Source organism: Microtus oregoni, unplaced genomic scaffold (assembly GCF_018167655.1).
Source record: "Microtus oregoni isolate MIOR12 unplaced genomic scaffold, Mior012 000025F_ref0000491, whole genome shotgun sequence".
In the NCBI taxonomy this organism is placed as follows: Eukaryota; Metazoa; Chordata; class Mammalia; order Rodentia; family Cricetidae; genus Microtus; species Microtus oregoni.
In genome coordinates this window covers 8,716,101-8,733,039 of record NW_024543084.1, presented here as the reverse complement: position 1 = coordinate 8,733,039, position 16,939 = coordinate 8,716,101, and the positions used below count along the sequence as shown (strand labels likewise).

At 50.1% G+C, this 16,939-nt stretch overlaps 1 protein-coding gene across 1 annotated transcript; it reads left to right on the top strand.

Annotated features, from left to right (window-relative positions):
• Positions 1 to 911: 911 nt before the first annotated feature.
• On the top strand, positions 912 to 16,267 carry Nelfb (negative elongation factor complex member B). The gene is made up of 14 exons (XM_041674895.1): positions 912 to 923; positions 2,664 to 3,044; positions 3,292 to 3,455; positions 3,621 to 3,720; positions 4,172 to 4,402; positions 6,486 to 6,671; positions 7,696 to 7,808; positions 8,928 to 9,030; positions 9,226 to 9,321; positions 9,751 to 9,893; positions 9,995 to 10,101; positions 13,820 to 13,961; positions 14,207 to 14,315; positions 15,887 to 16,267. Exons 1-14 carry the CDS (start codon positions 912 to 914, stop codon positions 16,031 to 16,033), a joined length of 2,034 nt encoding a protein of 677 aa, XP_041530829.1. The 3' UTR covers positions 16,034 to 16,267.
• Positions 16,268 to 16,939: the final 672 nt, after the last annotated feature.

The following is a 16,939-nucleotide window of genomic DNA, read 5'->3' as shown; positions in this document are numbered from 1 at the left end:
ACTATGCAAACCAGACTAACCTTGAACTCAGAGATCTACCTGCTTCTACCCCTCCCGAGTTCTAGGATTAAAGATGAGCATCATTGCTGAGCGAAGCACCACAGTCAGTTAATCCCAGAAGTCAGGAGGCGGAGGCAGGGGGATCTGAGTTCAAGGCCACCTGGTCTAAATAGTGACCTGTCTTTTTTTTTTTTTTTCTTTTTCTTTTTCGAGACAGGGTTTCTCTGTGGCTTTGGAGCCTGTCCTGGAACTAGCTCTGTAGACCAGGCTGGTCTCGAACTCACAGAGATCCACCTGCCTCTGCCTCCCGAGTGCTGGGATTAAAGGCATGTGCCACCATCGCCCGGCTAGTGACCCTGTCTTAAGGGGAGAAAAAAGGACACCACCAAACCCAAACCAGAACTCACTTAAAAAGTGAGTTTATTGGGGGCTGGAGAGATGGCTCAGTGGTTAAGAGTATTGCCTGTTCTTCCAAAGGTCCTGAGTTCAATTCCCAGCAACCACATGGTGGCTCACAACCATCTGTAAAGAGGTCTGGTGCCCTCTTCTGGCCTGCAGACATGCACACAGACAGAATATTGTATGCATAATAAATAAATTAATAAAAAAAAGTGAGTTTATGCCAGGGTTTGGTGGCACATGCCTTTAATCCCAGCACTCGGGAGGCAGAGGCAGACAGATCTTTGTGAGTTCGAGGCCAGCCTGATCTACAGAGCTAGTTCCAGGACAGGCTCCGAAGCTACAGAGAACCCTGTCTCGAAAAAACAAAACAAACAAACAAACAAACAAAAAAAGTGAGCTCATTTTATGTGTATGAATGCTTTGATGTTTTATCTGCATGTATGTCTGTATACCACATGTATGTCTGGTGCTGGTGGAGGTCAGAAAAGGAACCAGAGTTATGGATAGTTATGGACCACCAGGTGAGTGCTGGGAACCAAACCCAGACTTCTTTACAACAGTAACAAGTGTTCCTCCATGTAGGCCCATATTTCTATATGGTATGGCAGCCAGGCTCTCAAGCCATAGTTGGCACCTGAGGTAGCCTTCCAGACAGGCTGCCACTACCCTAACAAAGGGTCAGGATGTTGTTCTGCTCCTTTGTAATTTGGAGGATGCCTGGGATAGAGATGCTAATTCAGGCCTATTACAGAGCAGGAGGATAGGAAGATGTGACAAAACTGGCATAGAAAGGTGTGGTCAAAGGTGTAGACACAACTAAAGCCATTCACCTGGTTACCTAGGAAACAATGCTAATAAATTTCCTCCTCAGTTTATGTTTTGGAATAAAGGCTGTTTAAAAAATAAACAGAAAAAAATTTCAGGAAACTCAGGATTTCATGAGGGATCCCTGAGAATCTCCCTCCCGATAAAGCCATGTGAGTTGTGTCTTTATTCCCGCGCCTCCATGCCGGTCCAGAGAGAGAGAGTTTATGTTGGGGCTGGCACTGGCCCCCAACACCTCCAGAGTTTGTTTGTTAGCGTGTACAATTGCATTCACATGGAAGTCAGAGAACTAGAACACCTCCAGCTTCAGACATGGCAACGAGCACACTGACCGAGCTGTGATACCATCCTCTGAGAGCTCGCTCTTGCAGTTCCTGCCCCAGCTGCTGCCTTGGTGTCAGCATCACCCACTTCTGCAGAGTGGAAGCCTTGGACCAAGAGTCTAAGTACACCGTATGTGTATCTTCTGACTGCATCAGATGCTGGCAGAACCAAAATATCCTGGGCAATTAGGGCGATGGGACCTTTACTACGGAGCCCCATGGGGAGCCGCTCAGCTGGCAAAAACAGTGGCAGAAGTGTGCAGTCCTGGCCTTAGGAACTCAGCCTCAGAGGGAAGAGGAGCTCTGTTTATAGCCACATCACCAGGCATCCTAATGCCAGACACTGAACAGGAGTTATCATTTGTTGCTGAGGGCCCCACAAGCCTTCCTAGGGCTTCCTAGAGGAGGCAGTAAAAGAAGCGGCTTCCAATGATAGGCAAGAATGTGTGTGTGTGTGTGTGTGTATGGGGGGGGGGGCGCAGCAGGGAGGGAATTTGCAGCAGAGTAAACCTCAGCAGCAAAGGCATATGAAAAAGAGAGGTGAAGTATTTGAAGGTGTGTTCAGGAGGTTGGTAGGAGAAAGGGTGAGAGCTGGAACAGCGGGGGAGGCTGCAGAGAGAGAAATGCTGAGAGCCCTCCAGCCAAGGCAGCTTCTTTTACTGCCAAGGACACATGACGCTGCGCAACCTGGAATCTAGCTCAAACCTCAATCTTCAGCACACCCAGAGCTCTTGGAAAGCACTTCTGGTGACACTAGAGGCATATATTCAAATTTTAGTCCAAAAGAAGGCAATGGTGGGAACTTTGTGAAGATCACATTCTATGCCTTACACCTGTGGGCACAAGAAGACAAATTAGCAGCAAAAGAGTGCTATATAGTCATATAAAAATGTACTTGAGTCAGATTTGAAATTCATAAGGTCCAGAAGTCTGCTACTACTCCACCCTTCTCTGCTGGCTCAGAGTATGGGTTCTGGTTTCCGGAGAGCGGACGAGGTGAAAGGCGGAAGATTTCGTGGCCCCGGCGGCGGCTGCTAGAGTGGCCAAGGCCTCTCGAGGGGTGGTTGCGTCATCTCGACACCTCCCCCTTGCGCATTGTCTCTTAAGGTGTAGCGAGTCGCTGCCCGGAACCTGAGCGTGGCGGCGGCGTTTTCGCGGGACCTATTGGCTGCTGGACCGCAGCGAAGGGCGGAAGTGGGAGGTGTGGGCCGGTGTAAGCGGCTCTGCTGGGGCGATCTGGCCACGCTGGAGGCTGCGGGCGAGCGGGGTTCGGGGGGTCCCCGTGGTGGCACCGTGGAGAGGGCTTCTGGCGCTCCTTCAGCGTCCTCGACGGCCTCAGGGGAACGCGGCGGGGATGGGGTGCACAGCCGGGCGGCAGCTGGAGCCTCAGCCATGTTCGCGGGGCTCCAGGACCTGGGCGTGGCCAATGGCGAGGACCTGAAAGAGACCCTGACCAACTGCACAGAACCGCTCAAAGCCATTGAGCAATTTCAGGTGGGCAGGAGGGAGCCGGGCCTCTGGGGAAGCCGGTCATAATTGTACGGTCTCCCGACGCTTGGAGGGAGGCACTGGAGGACCTGAGCTAGGAACCCATTGATTAACCGAGTTGTTGTTGTTGTTGTTGTTTTTCCATTTTCGCGGTTATCACCGCGGACCTGTGTACTCAGAGCATCCATGGTGTCCGTGCTGACTTAACTGCGGCCAAGCAAAATGCATACGCGTTGACCCTCTGCTTTTCCAGACAGAGAATGGCGTGCTGCTGCCATCCCTGCAGTCGGCCCTGCCCTTCTTGGACCTACACGGGACACCGCGGCTGGAGTTCCATCAGTCAGTGTTTGATGAGCTACGCGACAAACTGCTGGAACGAGTGTCAGCTATCGCCTCTGAGGGAAAGGCAGAGGAGAGGTGGGTCTCTACCGGGAAGCGTTTATCTTTGTGGGTAGCATTTACACCCCCCCCCCATGACTGCACAGTCATGCTTGTAGATACGACCTGAAATATGTTTGAGGAGATGTCTCTGTAGGTCCTGCATGTGGAGACCTGCATTTTCAGCTGTACAAATCTGCCCAGGTACAAGAAGCTGGAAGACCTTCTGGAAAAGAGCTTTTCTCTGGTCAAGATGCCATCCCTACAACCAGTGGTGATGTGTGTTATGAAGCACTTGCCCAAGGTGAGAGCTGTGGAGCCAGCCCTCCCAGGGTAGGTCAGAGAGCCTGTGCTAACATACTACTGCTTGGCTAGCCTGCCCCATGCCCTTGGTTGGTTGAGGTAAGACTGGCGGCTTGGTGCAGGCAGTTGCTTAGCTCCTGGAAAGTTTTATGAACTGGCCCTCCAGCAAGCTCTGAGCACCTTCTTCTATGTATCACAGACTTCCTCTGCATGAGTCAAGTGGAAACACATTTATCCCTTGAGTTGGAGGGTGGGTCTTTCCTGGGAGAGGGCCATAGGGATTCTGAATGTCTGAGTTCACCTGCCAAGACTTGGCGGTCCGTCACAGGTGCCTTTGTTGGTGTGGCTGGGCTCAGCAGGTTCTGTGGGCAGCTGAGCCCTCTTGGCCTATCCTGAGGGAGACTTGGGGACACAGGCACCACTTGCAGGGAGCTGTGGTGTTTGCTGTGTAGGTTCCTGAGAAGAAGCTGAAGCTGGTGATGGCTGACAAGGAATTATACCGAGCGTGTGCGGTGGAAGTGAAGAGGCAGATCTGGCAAGACAACCAAGCACTGTTTGGTGATGAAGTCTCACCACTGCTGAAGCAGTATATCCTGGAGAAAGAGAGTGCGCTCTTCAGCACAGAGCTCTCTGTCCTACACAACTTCTTCAGCCCTTCCCCTAAGACCAGGCGCCAGGGAGAGGTGAGAAAGTCAGCCTGAAGCTGATAACTCCTAGGGGTATGTGGCCAGCCCCTTCCCTCTTTCCTGTGAGTGTGTAGGTTAGTGTGTTTCTACAAGCATGTTTCTTCTGGTGGTCGACCACAGACAGCACTGATTTCTGACTGTCAGAGGATTTGCTTGACTGGCCTTGTCTTGGGCTGATTTTTTAAAAGTTCCATTTATATATATATATAAATGTGTGTATATATGTGTGTGTGTGTGTGTATGTATATATATATATACACACACACATACATACACAAATGGAAAAATGTACAGAGGAGCAGAAAAGTATGCAGGGAAGGCATGGGAAGGTGGCTTTCTAGGTAAGATTATTTGCATGAAGACCTGAGTTTGAATCTCTAACACTCACAAAGAAGTTCAATGTGGCCACAGGTTCCTGTGACCCTGGTGCTGGAAGGGACGAGGCAGAGACAGGAGAAATCACTGGGGCTTGCTGACCTACCAGTGTAGGCAGAAACAAATAAGATCTGTTGAGCTGCAAGCTCAGTGAGGGATTCTGTCTTAAGTGTAAAAGGTGGAGATGGTAGAACAGGTTTTTGCAAGTGTGGGCTCAGGTGTATACACTTTCCAGTTGTCTAGCTGCCCAGTGGTATGCTGGCTTCTTCTATGGTTCCCCTGGCTCTCCAATCCCCTGACCCTCTTGACTCTCCTCCTTTGCTGTGTGGGGCCACACCAGGTCTGATTTAGCCCAGCCACCTGTGTTGATTTGATTATTCTCTTCTGCAAGTTTCCTCTCCCTTCCTGCATTTCCTTCCTGCTTTGTTGGAGTGCATTACTCTTGCTGTAGGCTTCCAGGGCTGACACATCAGACTTTGTTTGGACTTGTAGGCCAAGTGGCTGGTTTGGAATTGCAGTCCTCAATACCAAAGACCTTTCGTGACAGTCTGTGTTGTTAGTTTCTGCAGATGAGTCTGATCCGTGGCCCTTTGATGCTGGCCTGTTTTTCCCCTTGGAAACTTTGTAGACTTTTCTAAGTGCTCTGTGATTTTATAGCACTGGCAGTATCAGGCTAGTGGGTTATCCTTTCAGTCTTGGCTGTAGGACAGCTGTCTTGCCTATGAACAGGTGGTCCCCAGCTGGTCATGTGTGAAGCAGGCATACTCTATGACAGGGCTGTATTGTCCCAGTGGTCTGTACTTAGTGAGTGAGGGAACCTTGGGCCATCCACATGGCTCGAGTGATGTCAACAGTGAAGATTTTGTTCCAGAGATAAAGATCCAGGTCAGTCCAAGAGTTCTTGGCAAGGGTCTTGGAGAGTGAACTACCAGACCAGCCTCTGGCTCTTGCCACCCTCGTTTCCTCCCACTGACCTTATTACTTGCTGAGTCTAGCCTGATGCCTTTGAACTTGCTGTGATAACTCCATCCTGGGCTAATCCCAAATGTTCCCTTGTACCATAGGCCTGAGACCATGGCCAGTTAGCAACGGAGCGAAACTTCTTTATGTTGGCTGAAGCCTTTATATTGAGCAGGACGGTGCGGTTTGCCTTTGCTGGGTAGAGGTAGGGTAGGTGACACCTGCCCAGGTAGAAGGCACTGTGTCCCTGCATGGCCTTTGCCTAGAGTGCAAGGTGAAGCTGCCTGTTAGTGTTTGTGGTTTGACACCAGGCGCCTGGCCCTTGTTCTGTGGCCCTGGTGCCAGTGTTGGGACAAGGATGGTCACAGCCATAAGCTTAGGAAGAAGATAGGGAAGCAGAGAGCCCATTGTGGCCTCATAGACCTTAACTTAGGCAGTGGCAGTATAGCCTGAGCTTCCTGTGTTGGACCCCTATCTTTAGATGGGCTCTCGGCACTGCTTCTAGGATGAGCTACCTGCCCCTTTTCCTGACAGGCAGGTGCTTGAAGTCACAGTAGATCACAGACCAAGGTATCACTGGGATGGATGTGGAACTACCACCTTGGGTAGCAGAAATTGGTCCCCTGGAATACAGTGCCAGATCCACCTGCCTCTGCCTCCTGAGTGCTGAGATTAAAGGTGTGCGTCGCCTTTCCCTGTCCTAGGGTGGGGATTTTGGACTCCACTTTGCCTGTCTTGCTCCTAGGTGGTCCAGAAGCTGACGCAGATGGTAGGGAAGAATGTGAAGCTGTATGACATGGTGCTGCAGTTTCTGCGCACACTGTTCCTGCGGACCAGGAATGTGCACTACTGCACACTACGAGCTGAGCTGCTCATGTCCCTGCATGACTTGGACGTCAGTGACATCTGCACTGTGGATCCCTGCCATAAGGTAGTGCTGTGTGCCCGTCTGTGCACGTCTCCTGTGTCCTCCTCCTCTGAATTCATTATCTAGGAGTGACCTGCTGACTGCATCGAAGCTTGCTTCTCAGACTGCCAGCTTCTGTACCCCAGCACTGCTGGGGTGAGCAGGTCCTGCAGAGACCTGGCTGTTCAGCTGCCTCTTTTTTTTTTCCCCCCTGAGACAGGGTTTCTCTGTAGCTTTAGAGCCTGTCCTTGAACTCATAGAGATCTGCCTGTCTCTGCCTCACAAGTGCTGGGATTAAAGGTGTGCGCCACCACTGCCTGGCTTCAGCTGCCTCTCTTGCTGGTCCTCCAGCCTCCACTTGATAGCTGTAAGTGGCGAGCTCTATGGCCTTCTTTCTATTGGGCTCCTGGCTTCTTCTGCCCCAGAGCCCTCAGGGCTTATTGCTGGCCAGCACCAAGGTAATCTAGGAGTGGGGTTCTCTGTACTTCGCTCCATCCCCCACCAAGAGCACAGGGCATCTGAGACCACCTCCTGCATTCTGTGTGGTGTTGCTTATTGCTAAGCCCTGAGCACCACCACAAAACTGCCATAACATGTCTGCCCAAGTTGCCAGCCCTGGGAAAACAGACAGGCCTCCTCTATGTGCTGTCCTGATTCCTGCTGCTTTGGGGCCTGAGGAGGCCTCCTGCTCCCTGTAGGCCCCTGGCATCTCAGCCCATGCCATGTTTCCTCTGGACACTGGGGAATGAGTACTGTGTTTCTCTTTCTCTGTTAACACCTAGTGGTTGAGTGACAACGTAATGGTGGTCTTGACTAGACCCCTGCTGCCCAGCCTTCCGCATACCCCACTTCTACTAATTGCCATTTTCTCTGTCCTCTCCAGGGACCCCTTTCTATCCTGGGCTTGGCCTAGGATGGGGTCATGGGCCTTGGCTTGTGTTTATCTTTGCTCTGACCTTGCAATTTCCACAGCCACTTGGGCTATGGCAGAGTTGAACTGAGAGGTGAGAGGCTGGGTGTACCAAGATTGTATACTTTCTTCCTTTAGTTCACTTGGTGCCTGGATGCCTGTATCCGCGAGCGGTTTGTGGACAGCAAAAGAGCCCGGGAGCTGCAGGGATTTCTTGATGGTGTGAAGAAGGGGCAGGAACAAGTTTTGGGGTGAGAGGCCTAGCCTTGGGATGCCTAAACAGGCATCTAGTGTGGGTTGCTGTTTACTGTTGGTAGTTGGGACCCATTCCAGTCTGTTTTGCGATGGACATGCTGGGTACCAGGCCTATTGCTAACATGGTAACTCATTACTTGGAATGAGTCTCAGTAGCAAAAGGATCCATACCTGGGAGGCATGGGGTTTGGGGCCTGCCCTTCCCAGGGGAGCCAACTTAGAGAGCTTAGGCAGGAGGGCACTGCTGCCTGTGACAAGTGAGTGTGTGCTGTCAGGGCTGAGGGCTGGATTAGACACTCCAACCTGATTTCCAGCATGCTCTGCCTGGCATGAAGATACTGCTGTCCAGCCCTGCCTCATTTCTTTATTATATTCTTCCACTAAACCTAGAGTCTGAGCCGGGCGGTGGTGGCGCACGCCTTTAATCCCAGCACTTGGGAGGCAGAGGCAGGCGGATCTCTGTGAGTTCGAGACCAGCCTGGTCTACAAGAGCTAGTTCCAGGACAGGCTCCAAAACCACAGAGAAACCCTGTCTCGAAAAACCAAAAAAAAAAAAAAAAAAAACAAAAAAAAAAACGAACAAATAAACAAAACAAAACAACAACAACAACAATAAACCTAGAGTCTGAGCTGAGGTTTTGGGTTTTCTTTTCTTTCTTTTTTTCTTTTTTTTATTTATTTATTATGTATACAATATTCTGTCTGTGTGTATGCCTGCAGGCCAGAAGAGGGCACCAGACCCCATTACAGATGGCTGTGAGCCACCATGTGGTTGCTGGGAATTGAACTCAGGACCTTTGGAAGAGCAGGCAGTGCTCTTAACCTCTGAGCCATCTCTCCAGCTCTCAGTCAGGGTTTTTGAAACAAAGTATGAATTTAGTTTTTTGGGGGGGAAGGGTAATTTTTTTTTTTTTTACTCTATAGTTTAAGAAGATCTTTGAGTAAATTGTGGATAAATTATGAATTCAATAGAGAGAGGCTCCCTCCCTGGGGTCAGTCCCCAAGCATTTGCCTCCCAGGGACTTTGGCTGTCCCTTCAGTAGGTCTGACACTACAGCTGTTAAAAACAGAATAACCAGGTTTTTCAATTCATACCAAGGTCTGATTCCTTCCAGAGATTTGTCCATGATCCTGTGCGACCCCTTTGCCATCAACACACTGTCCTTGAGCACCATCAGGCACTTGCAGGAGCTGGTTAGCCAGGAGACACTGCCCAGGGTGAGCATAGGCATGGCTGGTGGCTGTGCAGAGGGCATACTGTCCACTTGGGATATTGGGTTTCGCTCAATGGGTGCCTTATGATTACTCTCCTAAGGTCCTTTCCCTGGAAAGCAGAGGCCCTGCTTTCTTCAGTGAGAGCAGAGAATGGCACAGTTCCTGTGAGCTCTGGCTGAGGTCTCTGTCTTCTTACAGGATAGCCCCGACCTCCTTCTCCTACTTAGGCTGCTGGCGCTGGGCCAAGGTGCCTGGGACTTAATAGACAGCCAGGTCTTCAAGGAGCCCAAGATGGTATGGGGTCTATAGTTTCCTTTTTTTTTTTTTTTTTAAACAAATTGTGGGGAGTAGCAGGGTGGGGCCCTTTGGCAGCAAAACTCTACTCCTAGAGTCTATCGGTGAACATCCATTAAAGATGTTTGGGTGTCTTGATAGACCGGCCGCAGGGTGGTAACTATTCCTTGGGGACTGGGACCCAGAAGGGGTTTTACAGGTTCAGCCATGATCATGCCAGATGAAAGGTTCAAGAACATAGCAATGGACATGCGTCTCAGGAAACAGGAAGGAGGGATTCTAGGGACCAGTGGGCAAGAAAGCTGGATTTGAGGAAAGTGTATTGGGTGGGTAAGGGCAAGGTGTGCACTGGGCATTGTGGGTTAGGGTGTATGCTGAGAGCAGCCAGATCAGTGGGCCCTTAGTGGGCTCAGACACTCCTTCTGCCAGGAGGCAGAGCTCATCACCAAGTTCCTGCCGATGCTCATGTCCTTCGTGGTGGATGACTACACTTTCAACGTAGATCAGAAGCTTCCGGCTGAGGAGAAAGCCCCAGTCACGTACCCCAACACGCTTCCTGAAAGTTTCACCAAGTAGGACTCCAGGGCAGTGCTTGGGGGAGGCCGGAGAGAGGGGCTGCAGGTGAAGGCTCTGCTCGGTGGGCTGATCAGAGGCCATGGCTTCTTGCACGCAGGTTTCTGCAGGAGCAGCGCATGGCTTGTGAGGTGGGGCTGTACTACGTCCTGCACATCACCAAGCAGAGAAACAAGAATGCACTCCTGCGCCTGCTGCCTGGACTTGGTGAGTCCTGGTGGCTATACTCGCCTGCCACCTTGACCTGACCTCTGCCAGGGCCTTCACCTCCAACTTCCATAGCTTGGTCTATGTCAGTGGGCACTCTTGTGTGTGTGTTTGGAGGCAGGACTTAGCTGTTTCAGAGGTGCCTGTGGGTCTTGTTACTTCCTGCAGAAGGGATTCCTAGCTTTAAAGCCAGGCACACTTAATTTCAGCACTTCAGAGGCAGAGTTCGGCAGACATCTATGAGTTCAAGGCTAACCTGGTCTACGCGTGTTTTTTTGTTTTGTTTTCTTTCTTTTTTTTTTTTTTCCCATTGAGCCATCTCGCCAGCCCTTCTTTTTAGGTTGTCTAGGACAACCAAGGCTACATAGAGAGACCCTGTCTCAAAACAAAACACCCTTATTTTGTTCTAATTGGTAAAAAACAGAACTCCTTGGGTGTTATCCAAGGGACCTACTTTCCCCTAGCCGCTTGGGGTGTCACACACCAAAAATGGGAGTTCTGAGTGGGCTCTTCAGGGTAAAGCTGTGGTGTGGCTCAGCGATGACAGCACTTATCTGGCGTGCGTAGGTGGATTCTGCTCCCAACAAAACCAAAACAACCGCCTGAAGCTGCAGGGGAGAGTTGTTGGGGAGGGTTGCCACAGTGGCACCCTGTGCTCGCTGGCTCGTCCTTTCTCTGGAGTTTAGAGGATTGTCATAAAGATGGAGGCTCTTTTCTTTTCTCATTTGTTTTGAGGGGAGGGGAGTTTAAGACAAAGTGTCACTATGTAGCCTTGGCTGTCATGGAAGTCACTCTGTAGACCAGACTGGCCTCGAACTCAGAGATCTGCCTGCCTCTGCCTCCCCCCCCTTACCCCTCCAGTGCTGGGTACCACTGCCCGGCTTCTTCTCTAAATATATTGTAAGTCATTGGTGTACCTGTTCCCTGCTTGCTGTGTGCATATTGTTTTATGCAGCTTCCATCTCACGGGATTTTTGTGTCTGGCCTTTAGTTTTCTTTTCAGCAAATTGCCACAGACTTAGAAGCTTGAAACAGCTCAGACTTACTGTCTGTTGTTCTAGAAGCAGGAAATTTGAAGCGGGCTTTGCTGAGCTAAAGTTGTATGGCCAGACTGACTCTCTTTCTATAGTCCGTGCCCTCTCCAGCTTTAGGGGCGTCAGGACATTCTGCTGGCACAGAGTTAGCTTGCTTGTTTAAGACCTTAGGAACACACGGGGTAACTTTGATTTGCCTTGTCCGTGCATTTCAGTCTGTTTTTTCTTCCTGTCGTCTGGTATGGTAACAATAAACTGGCAGTGTGGCTTGTCCCTCCTGGCTGGGGCTTCTCTACTTGGACTGCTCCTGTGGTGCACCATCATGTTTAGGGAATCTGAAGGCTGGAGAGATGGCTCCCATTTGATTCCTAGCATCCAACTGTCTGTAACTCCAGTTCTAGGGGATCCAATGCCCTCTTGTAGTCACACCCATGACATACAAACATACATCAGGCAAACCACCCATACACATAAAATAAAATTAAAAGATCTTGCTTGATCTTACATTTGAATGAGTTCTAATAAAAGTGGAGTCAGTTTCTTGAATTCTGTTTGTCTATCATTCTGCATGTGTAGCTGTGCTGCCCCAGCTCATGTATAGGTCAGAGGATGACTTTGTGGCATCAGCTCTCCCCTTCCACCTTCCTGTAGGTTCCAGGAGATCAGCGCAGGTCTCCAGGCTTGTGTTGTCTTTACCCACCATTTATTTATATTGGTTTTTTGAGACAGGGTCTTTCTGTGTTGTCCTAGCTGACCTGGAACCCATGTAGACCAGGCTGGCCTTAAACTCACAGAGATCCACCTGCCTCTGCCTTCTGTGTCCTGGGATTAAAGGCGTGCACCACCACACCCAGCTTTCTGAGTGCTATATTAAAGTCTTGTGCCACCATGCCTGGCCCCTAGTATGGACTATACCTGATCTTGGCTTTTTCCTCCTGTCTGCTGACTTTACAGATGTACCCTCCTACAGCTATGTTAGGTTCTTTGTATAGCTGTGACCCCAACAAACAACAGAAAAGAGTCTATTTTTTATTTTTATTGATTTTTTTTCTCTTTCTTTCTTTCTTTCTTTTTTTGAGACAGGATCTCAATATTTATCTCTGGGTGTCCTGGAGCTCATACTGGTCTCACAGTCACAGATTGGCCTGTCTCCACCTCCTGAGTGCAGGGACTAAAGGTGTGCTGCACCAAGCCCCAGCTAAGACTTTATTTTTAGTTTATGAGTGTTTTGCCTGAGGGTATATAAATGTACAGGTGTCTGCAGTGCACAGAGTCCAGAGAGGCTTCAGGCTCTGGAGTTAGACTGCTGTGAGCTACCATGTGGGTGATTGAATCTGGGTCCTCTGCAAGAGCGTCAGGACTTCTAACTAGCGAACCATCTCTAGTCCCGGTTTTAGAGGGTTTCAGTTCATGTTGGTGGGGGAGACAAAGAAGAGCGGCTCAGTTCATAGCACAGCAAACCAGGAATCAGGACCAGGTACAACCCTTTTAAATGCCTGCTCTTAGTGACCCACTTCCAGCAGCCAAGCCTCATCTCCAGAAGTTCCTTCAAAATAGCACCATCGGGCTGGAGAGATGGCTCAATTGTTAAGAGCACTGACAGCTCTTTCAGAGGTCCTGAGTTCAATTCCCCCAGCACCCACATAGTAACTCACAACCATCTGTAATGAGATCTGTTGCCCTCTTCTGGCCTGCAGGCATACATGCAGGCAGAACACTGTATATATAATAAATAAATTAATTTAAAAAAAAGAGGAAGAACTTAATTCAGTCTATTACATTTAAAAAAAAATAGCACCATCAGCAGAGATCAAATGTTCAAGCCACGAGCCTGTAGAGATGTCTTGGAGTCAGACCGAAGCACTTGTCTGATCAGTTCAGTAGACATCCCTACCAAAAAAAAAATGATTTTGAGAACTAAGCCTCCTCTGAACAAACCTACTGTAAACTGTGTCCTTGGATGGATGGTGGCTGAGTTCCTGTCTCAGCAGGGTTTTATGGGCTCAGTCAGGAGTTAAGGCCCCTTTGCACTGTGCTTGCTGGCTTGTTATGGGTATTTGAGGTCACGGTTATTTGCAGGTGGGAGAATACAAGCCTCTCAACCTCTTGGTCGTGATCACGCACATGGCCAGGCAGGGCATGAAGTGGCTGAGAGTCATCCAGTCTGCTTTCAGTAGTCCCCCAGAACACCTGAGTCTCCTTAAAGTTCTCTAGCTTTTCCTTAGGTTCAGGTGGTATCAGCTGGGTCTGCCATCAGAACAGCTCCTGCTCCCAACTGTCAGGAATGGTGGTGGACCCCAAGGCTGTCTACACTGTGTCCTTCCTTAGGCAAGGCCCGACTGTGGGATCCTGGCATCTCTTGTCGAGTGGCTGCGGTCTTAATTGAGGAGTCACCAGGAGGGTTTGGCAGAATCCCCTGGGTACTCGAATGCTTCTGCATGTCTGTGGTTGCTTGTCTGTGACCTTTCTCTGTGTGGAGGCCACTTCAGATCAGAGCCCCTGGCTCTTGGGCAAAGCATCTTCCTTTCACCTGCTCTAGCTATGGTCTTGCTTCCCTGCTGAGAGCCACTGACCACTTATCTGCTTCACCTGGTCACCCCTTGGCTCACCCAGAGTCCTGTTCAGAGCTGGGGCAGTAGATAGTCTCTGAGGGCAGAGGCTGAGCCCCCCTGTTGTGTTTACAGTGGAAACCTTTGGTGACCTGGCCTTCAGTGACATCTTTCTCCACCTGCTCACTGGGAGCCTGGCCCTGCTGGCTGATGAATTTGCCCTGGAGGATTTCTGCAGCAGCCTCTTTGATGGCTTCTTCCTCACTGCCTCTCCCAGGTAGGACACCCCACCCATCCCACCAGTTCTTACGTTCCACAGTGTGGGAGGGGAGTTGAGGCTCCATCCTGCTGAAGGACCACAGCTGGGTCTCTGAGCCCTGGACCTGTGCTAGAGTAACTCCTGGGTGTAGCATGGGGTTGACCCAGGGGTCAGTTCTGCTCTGCTGAAGGCACATGGGAACCCCACGTGGGCTGTGCCTTGGAGGGAAGTTCTGGCGCCTCCAGCCCCACTGGTCTTTCCAGGAAGGAAAATGTGCATCGTCATGTGCTGAGGCTTCTCCTGCACTTGCACCCCAGAGTGGCCCCTTCCAAGCTGGAGGCGCTGCAGAAGGCTCTGGAGCCCACAGGCCAGGTAGGTAGCCTCAATTCCCGTTTTTATTTTATTTATTAAAAATGGTTTTTTATTTCTTATTTATTTATTTATTTGTTTGTTTGTTTATTTATTTATTTATTTATATGATTTTATCTTATCCCAAGACAAGGTTTCTCTGTGTAGCTTTGGTGCCTGTCCTGGAACTAGCTCTAGTAGACCAGACTGGCCTTGAACTCACAGAGATCTGCCAGCCTCTGCCACCACCGCCCAGCCTTAGTTCCCGTTTTTATAGAGCCTTGCTTCGTGGATGTGCCTGGCTGGTCCAGCTGTGCATGCATGTCCTTGGTGTTTTCCCTGGTGTTTTTTTTGGGGGGTGGGGTGGGGTGGGGGGAAGACACTTTTTGAGACAGGGTTTCTCTGTAGCTTTGGAGCCTGTCCTGGAACTAGCTTTTGTAGACCAGGCTGGTCTCGAACTCACAGAGATCTGCCTACCTCTGCCTCCCAAACCACAACCGCCTGGATTTACCTTGGCGCTCTATTTATTTATGTATGTATGTATGTACACCATGTGGTTGCTGGGAATTGAACTCAGGACCTTTGGAAGAGCTCTTAACCACTGAACCATCTCTCCAGTCCACCTTGGTGTTCGTTCTTTCTTTTTTTTTTTTGGTTTTTCGAGACAGGGTTTCTCTGTGGTTTTGGAGCCTGTCCTGGAACTAGCTCTTGTAGACCAGGCTGGTCTCGAACTCACAGAGATCCACCTGTCTCTGCCTCACAAGTGCTGGGATTAAAGGCATGCGCCACCACCGCCCGGCCCACCTTGGTGTTCTTAATCTTGCCTATAGGTTCACTCCTCCAAGTAGGCTCAGACTACCTGCCCTATTGCATGCCTTCCTTTTTTTTTTTTTTTTTTTTTTTATGTGCATAAGTGTTTTGCCATGGGTGTCAAGTCTCCTGGAATTGGAGTGCAGATAGTTGTGAGCTGCCATATGGGTGTTGGGAATTGAACCCTGATCCTCTGGAGAGCAGTTAGTGCTCTTAACCTCTGAGCCATTCATCTCTTCAGCCCCCTTGCATGGCTGTCTTAGGGCTTCTGTTGTGGTAAAGAGACTCCATGACCATGGCAACTCTTAAAAGGAAAAATATTTAATTGGGGTGGCTTACATCATTTTCAGAGGTTTTTATTTTTTGTTTTGTTTTCCAAGACAAGGGTTTTCTGTGTAGCAGTCCTGGCTATCCTGGAACTCACTCTGTAGACCAGGCTGACCTCAAACTCACAGAGATCCACCTGCCTCTGCCTCCCGAGTGCTGGGATTAAAGGTGTGCGCCACCACCATCTGGTACATTTTCAGAGGTTTAGTATATTATCATCATGGTGCAATATGGTGGTGTCTGGCAGACGTGGTGCTGGAGAATTAACCAGGTGTCCTACATCTTGACCTGCGGGCATCAGGAGGTAGTCTGTCTCACTGGGTGTGGTTTGAGTATGTGAGCCCTCAAAGCCCACCCCCACGGTGACACACCTACTCCAACAAAGCCACACTTCCTAATAGTGCCACTCCCTCAGGGAGCCATTTTCTTTCAAACCACTACATGTCTGATTTTCGCAGAGTGGGGAGGCCGTGAAGGAGCTCTACTCCCAGCTTGGTGAGAAGTTGGAGCAGTTGGACCATCGGAAACCCAGTCCTACCCAAGCTACAGAGACACCAGCCCTGGAGCTGCCCCTTCCCAATGTGCCTGCTCCAGCTCCACTGTGAGGCTCTCTGGAACTATTTAGTGGCAGTGCCCTATGGAAGGAGGCCCTAGTCAGCTAGGAGTGCAGGGTGAGCTGAGGGCTGTTCCTTGGCAAGATACTCCCTCCTCTGAGCTGCTGTCTGGAGCTGGTCCCAAGAGGTCCTCGGTGGTCTACTCGCACACCAAGGGGGGGGGGCCATAATGGCTTGGTGGGGCTTGGCAGAGATGGATGGTGGTTGGTATTAAGAAAAAGCCAAGCCGGGCGGTGGTGGCGCACGCCTTTAATCCCAGCACTCGGGAGGCAGAGGCAGGCGGATCTCTGTGAGTTCGAGACCAGCCTGGTCTACAAGAGATAGTTCCAGGACAGGCTCCAAAACCACAGAGAAACCCTGTCTCGAAAAACCAAAAAAAAAAAAAAAAAAAAAAAAAAAAGAAAAAGCCAGTTTATTTTCCAAGGGCAATGGCAGAGGCCTGACTGACCTGATATTTAGTCTGGACAAAGCCCAAGGAGAAAGGTGTACTGGGTTTGCCAAAGCAGATTTGCTGGGCCTGATATGTCAAGCACAGGCGTGGTACCCCCAACAGAAGCCAGGTGGGAAGTCTGCATCAGGCAGAGGCCGGAGCCTGCTAGTATCTGTGCACAGTCCCTGCTGATTGAGATCTGTAGCAGAGCCCTTCCCTGCAGCTGCCCACCTCAGTGTACAGACCTTTGTAACAGAAAATAAGTCCTTGCCCAGCTATGTGTTTTGGCCCTTGAGTAGGGGACTGGGTGTACACAGTGAAGTTTCCACTTATGTAAATAAAACACATTTTGATAAACCGTGGTGAGAGGCTTCTGTTTGTCCTGGGGCTGAGGGCAGGCGTGGATGCAACATTCTTTTTTTCCTTGTTTGAGATAGGGTGTCTCTGACTGTTCTGGAACTTACAGA

Bases quoted from the DNA above. Each gene is read 5' to 3' on its own strand.
- Nelfb (XM_041674895.1), top strand. The intron at 4,403-6,485 runs GTGAGAAAGTCA...TCTTGCTCCTAG, and splicing joins AGACCAGGCGCCAGGGAGAG to GTGGTCCAGAAGCTGACGCA. The intron at 13,962-14,206 runs GTAGGACACCCC...TGGTCTTTCCAG, and splicing joins TTCCTCACTGCCTCTCCCAG to GAAGGAAAATGTGCATCGTC.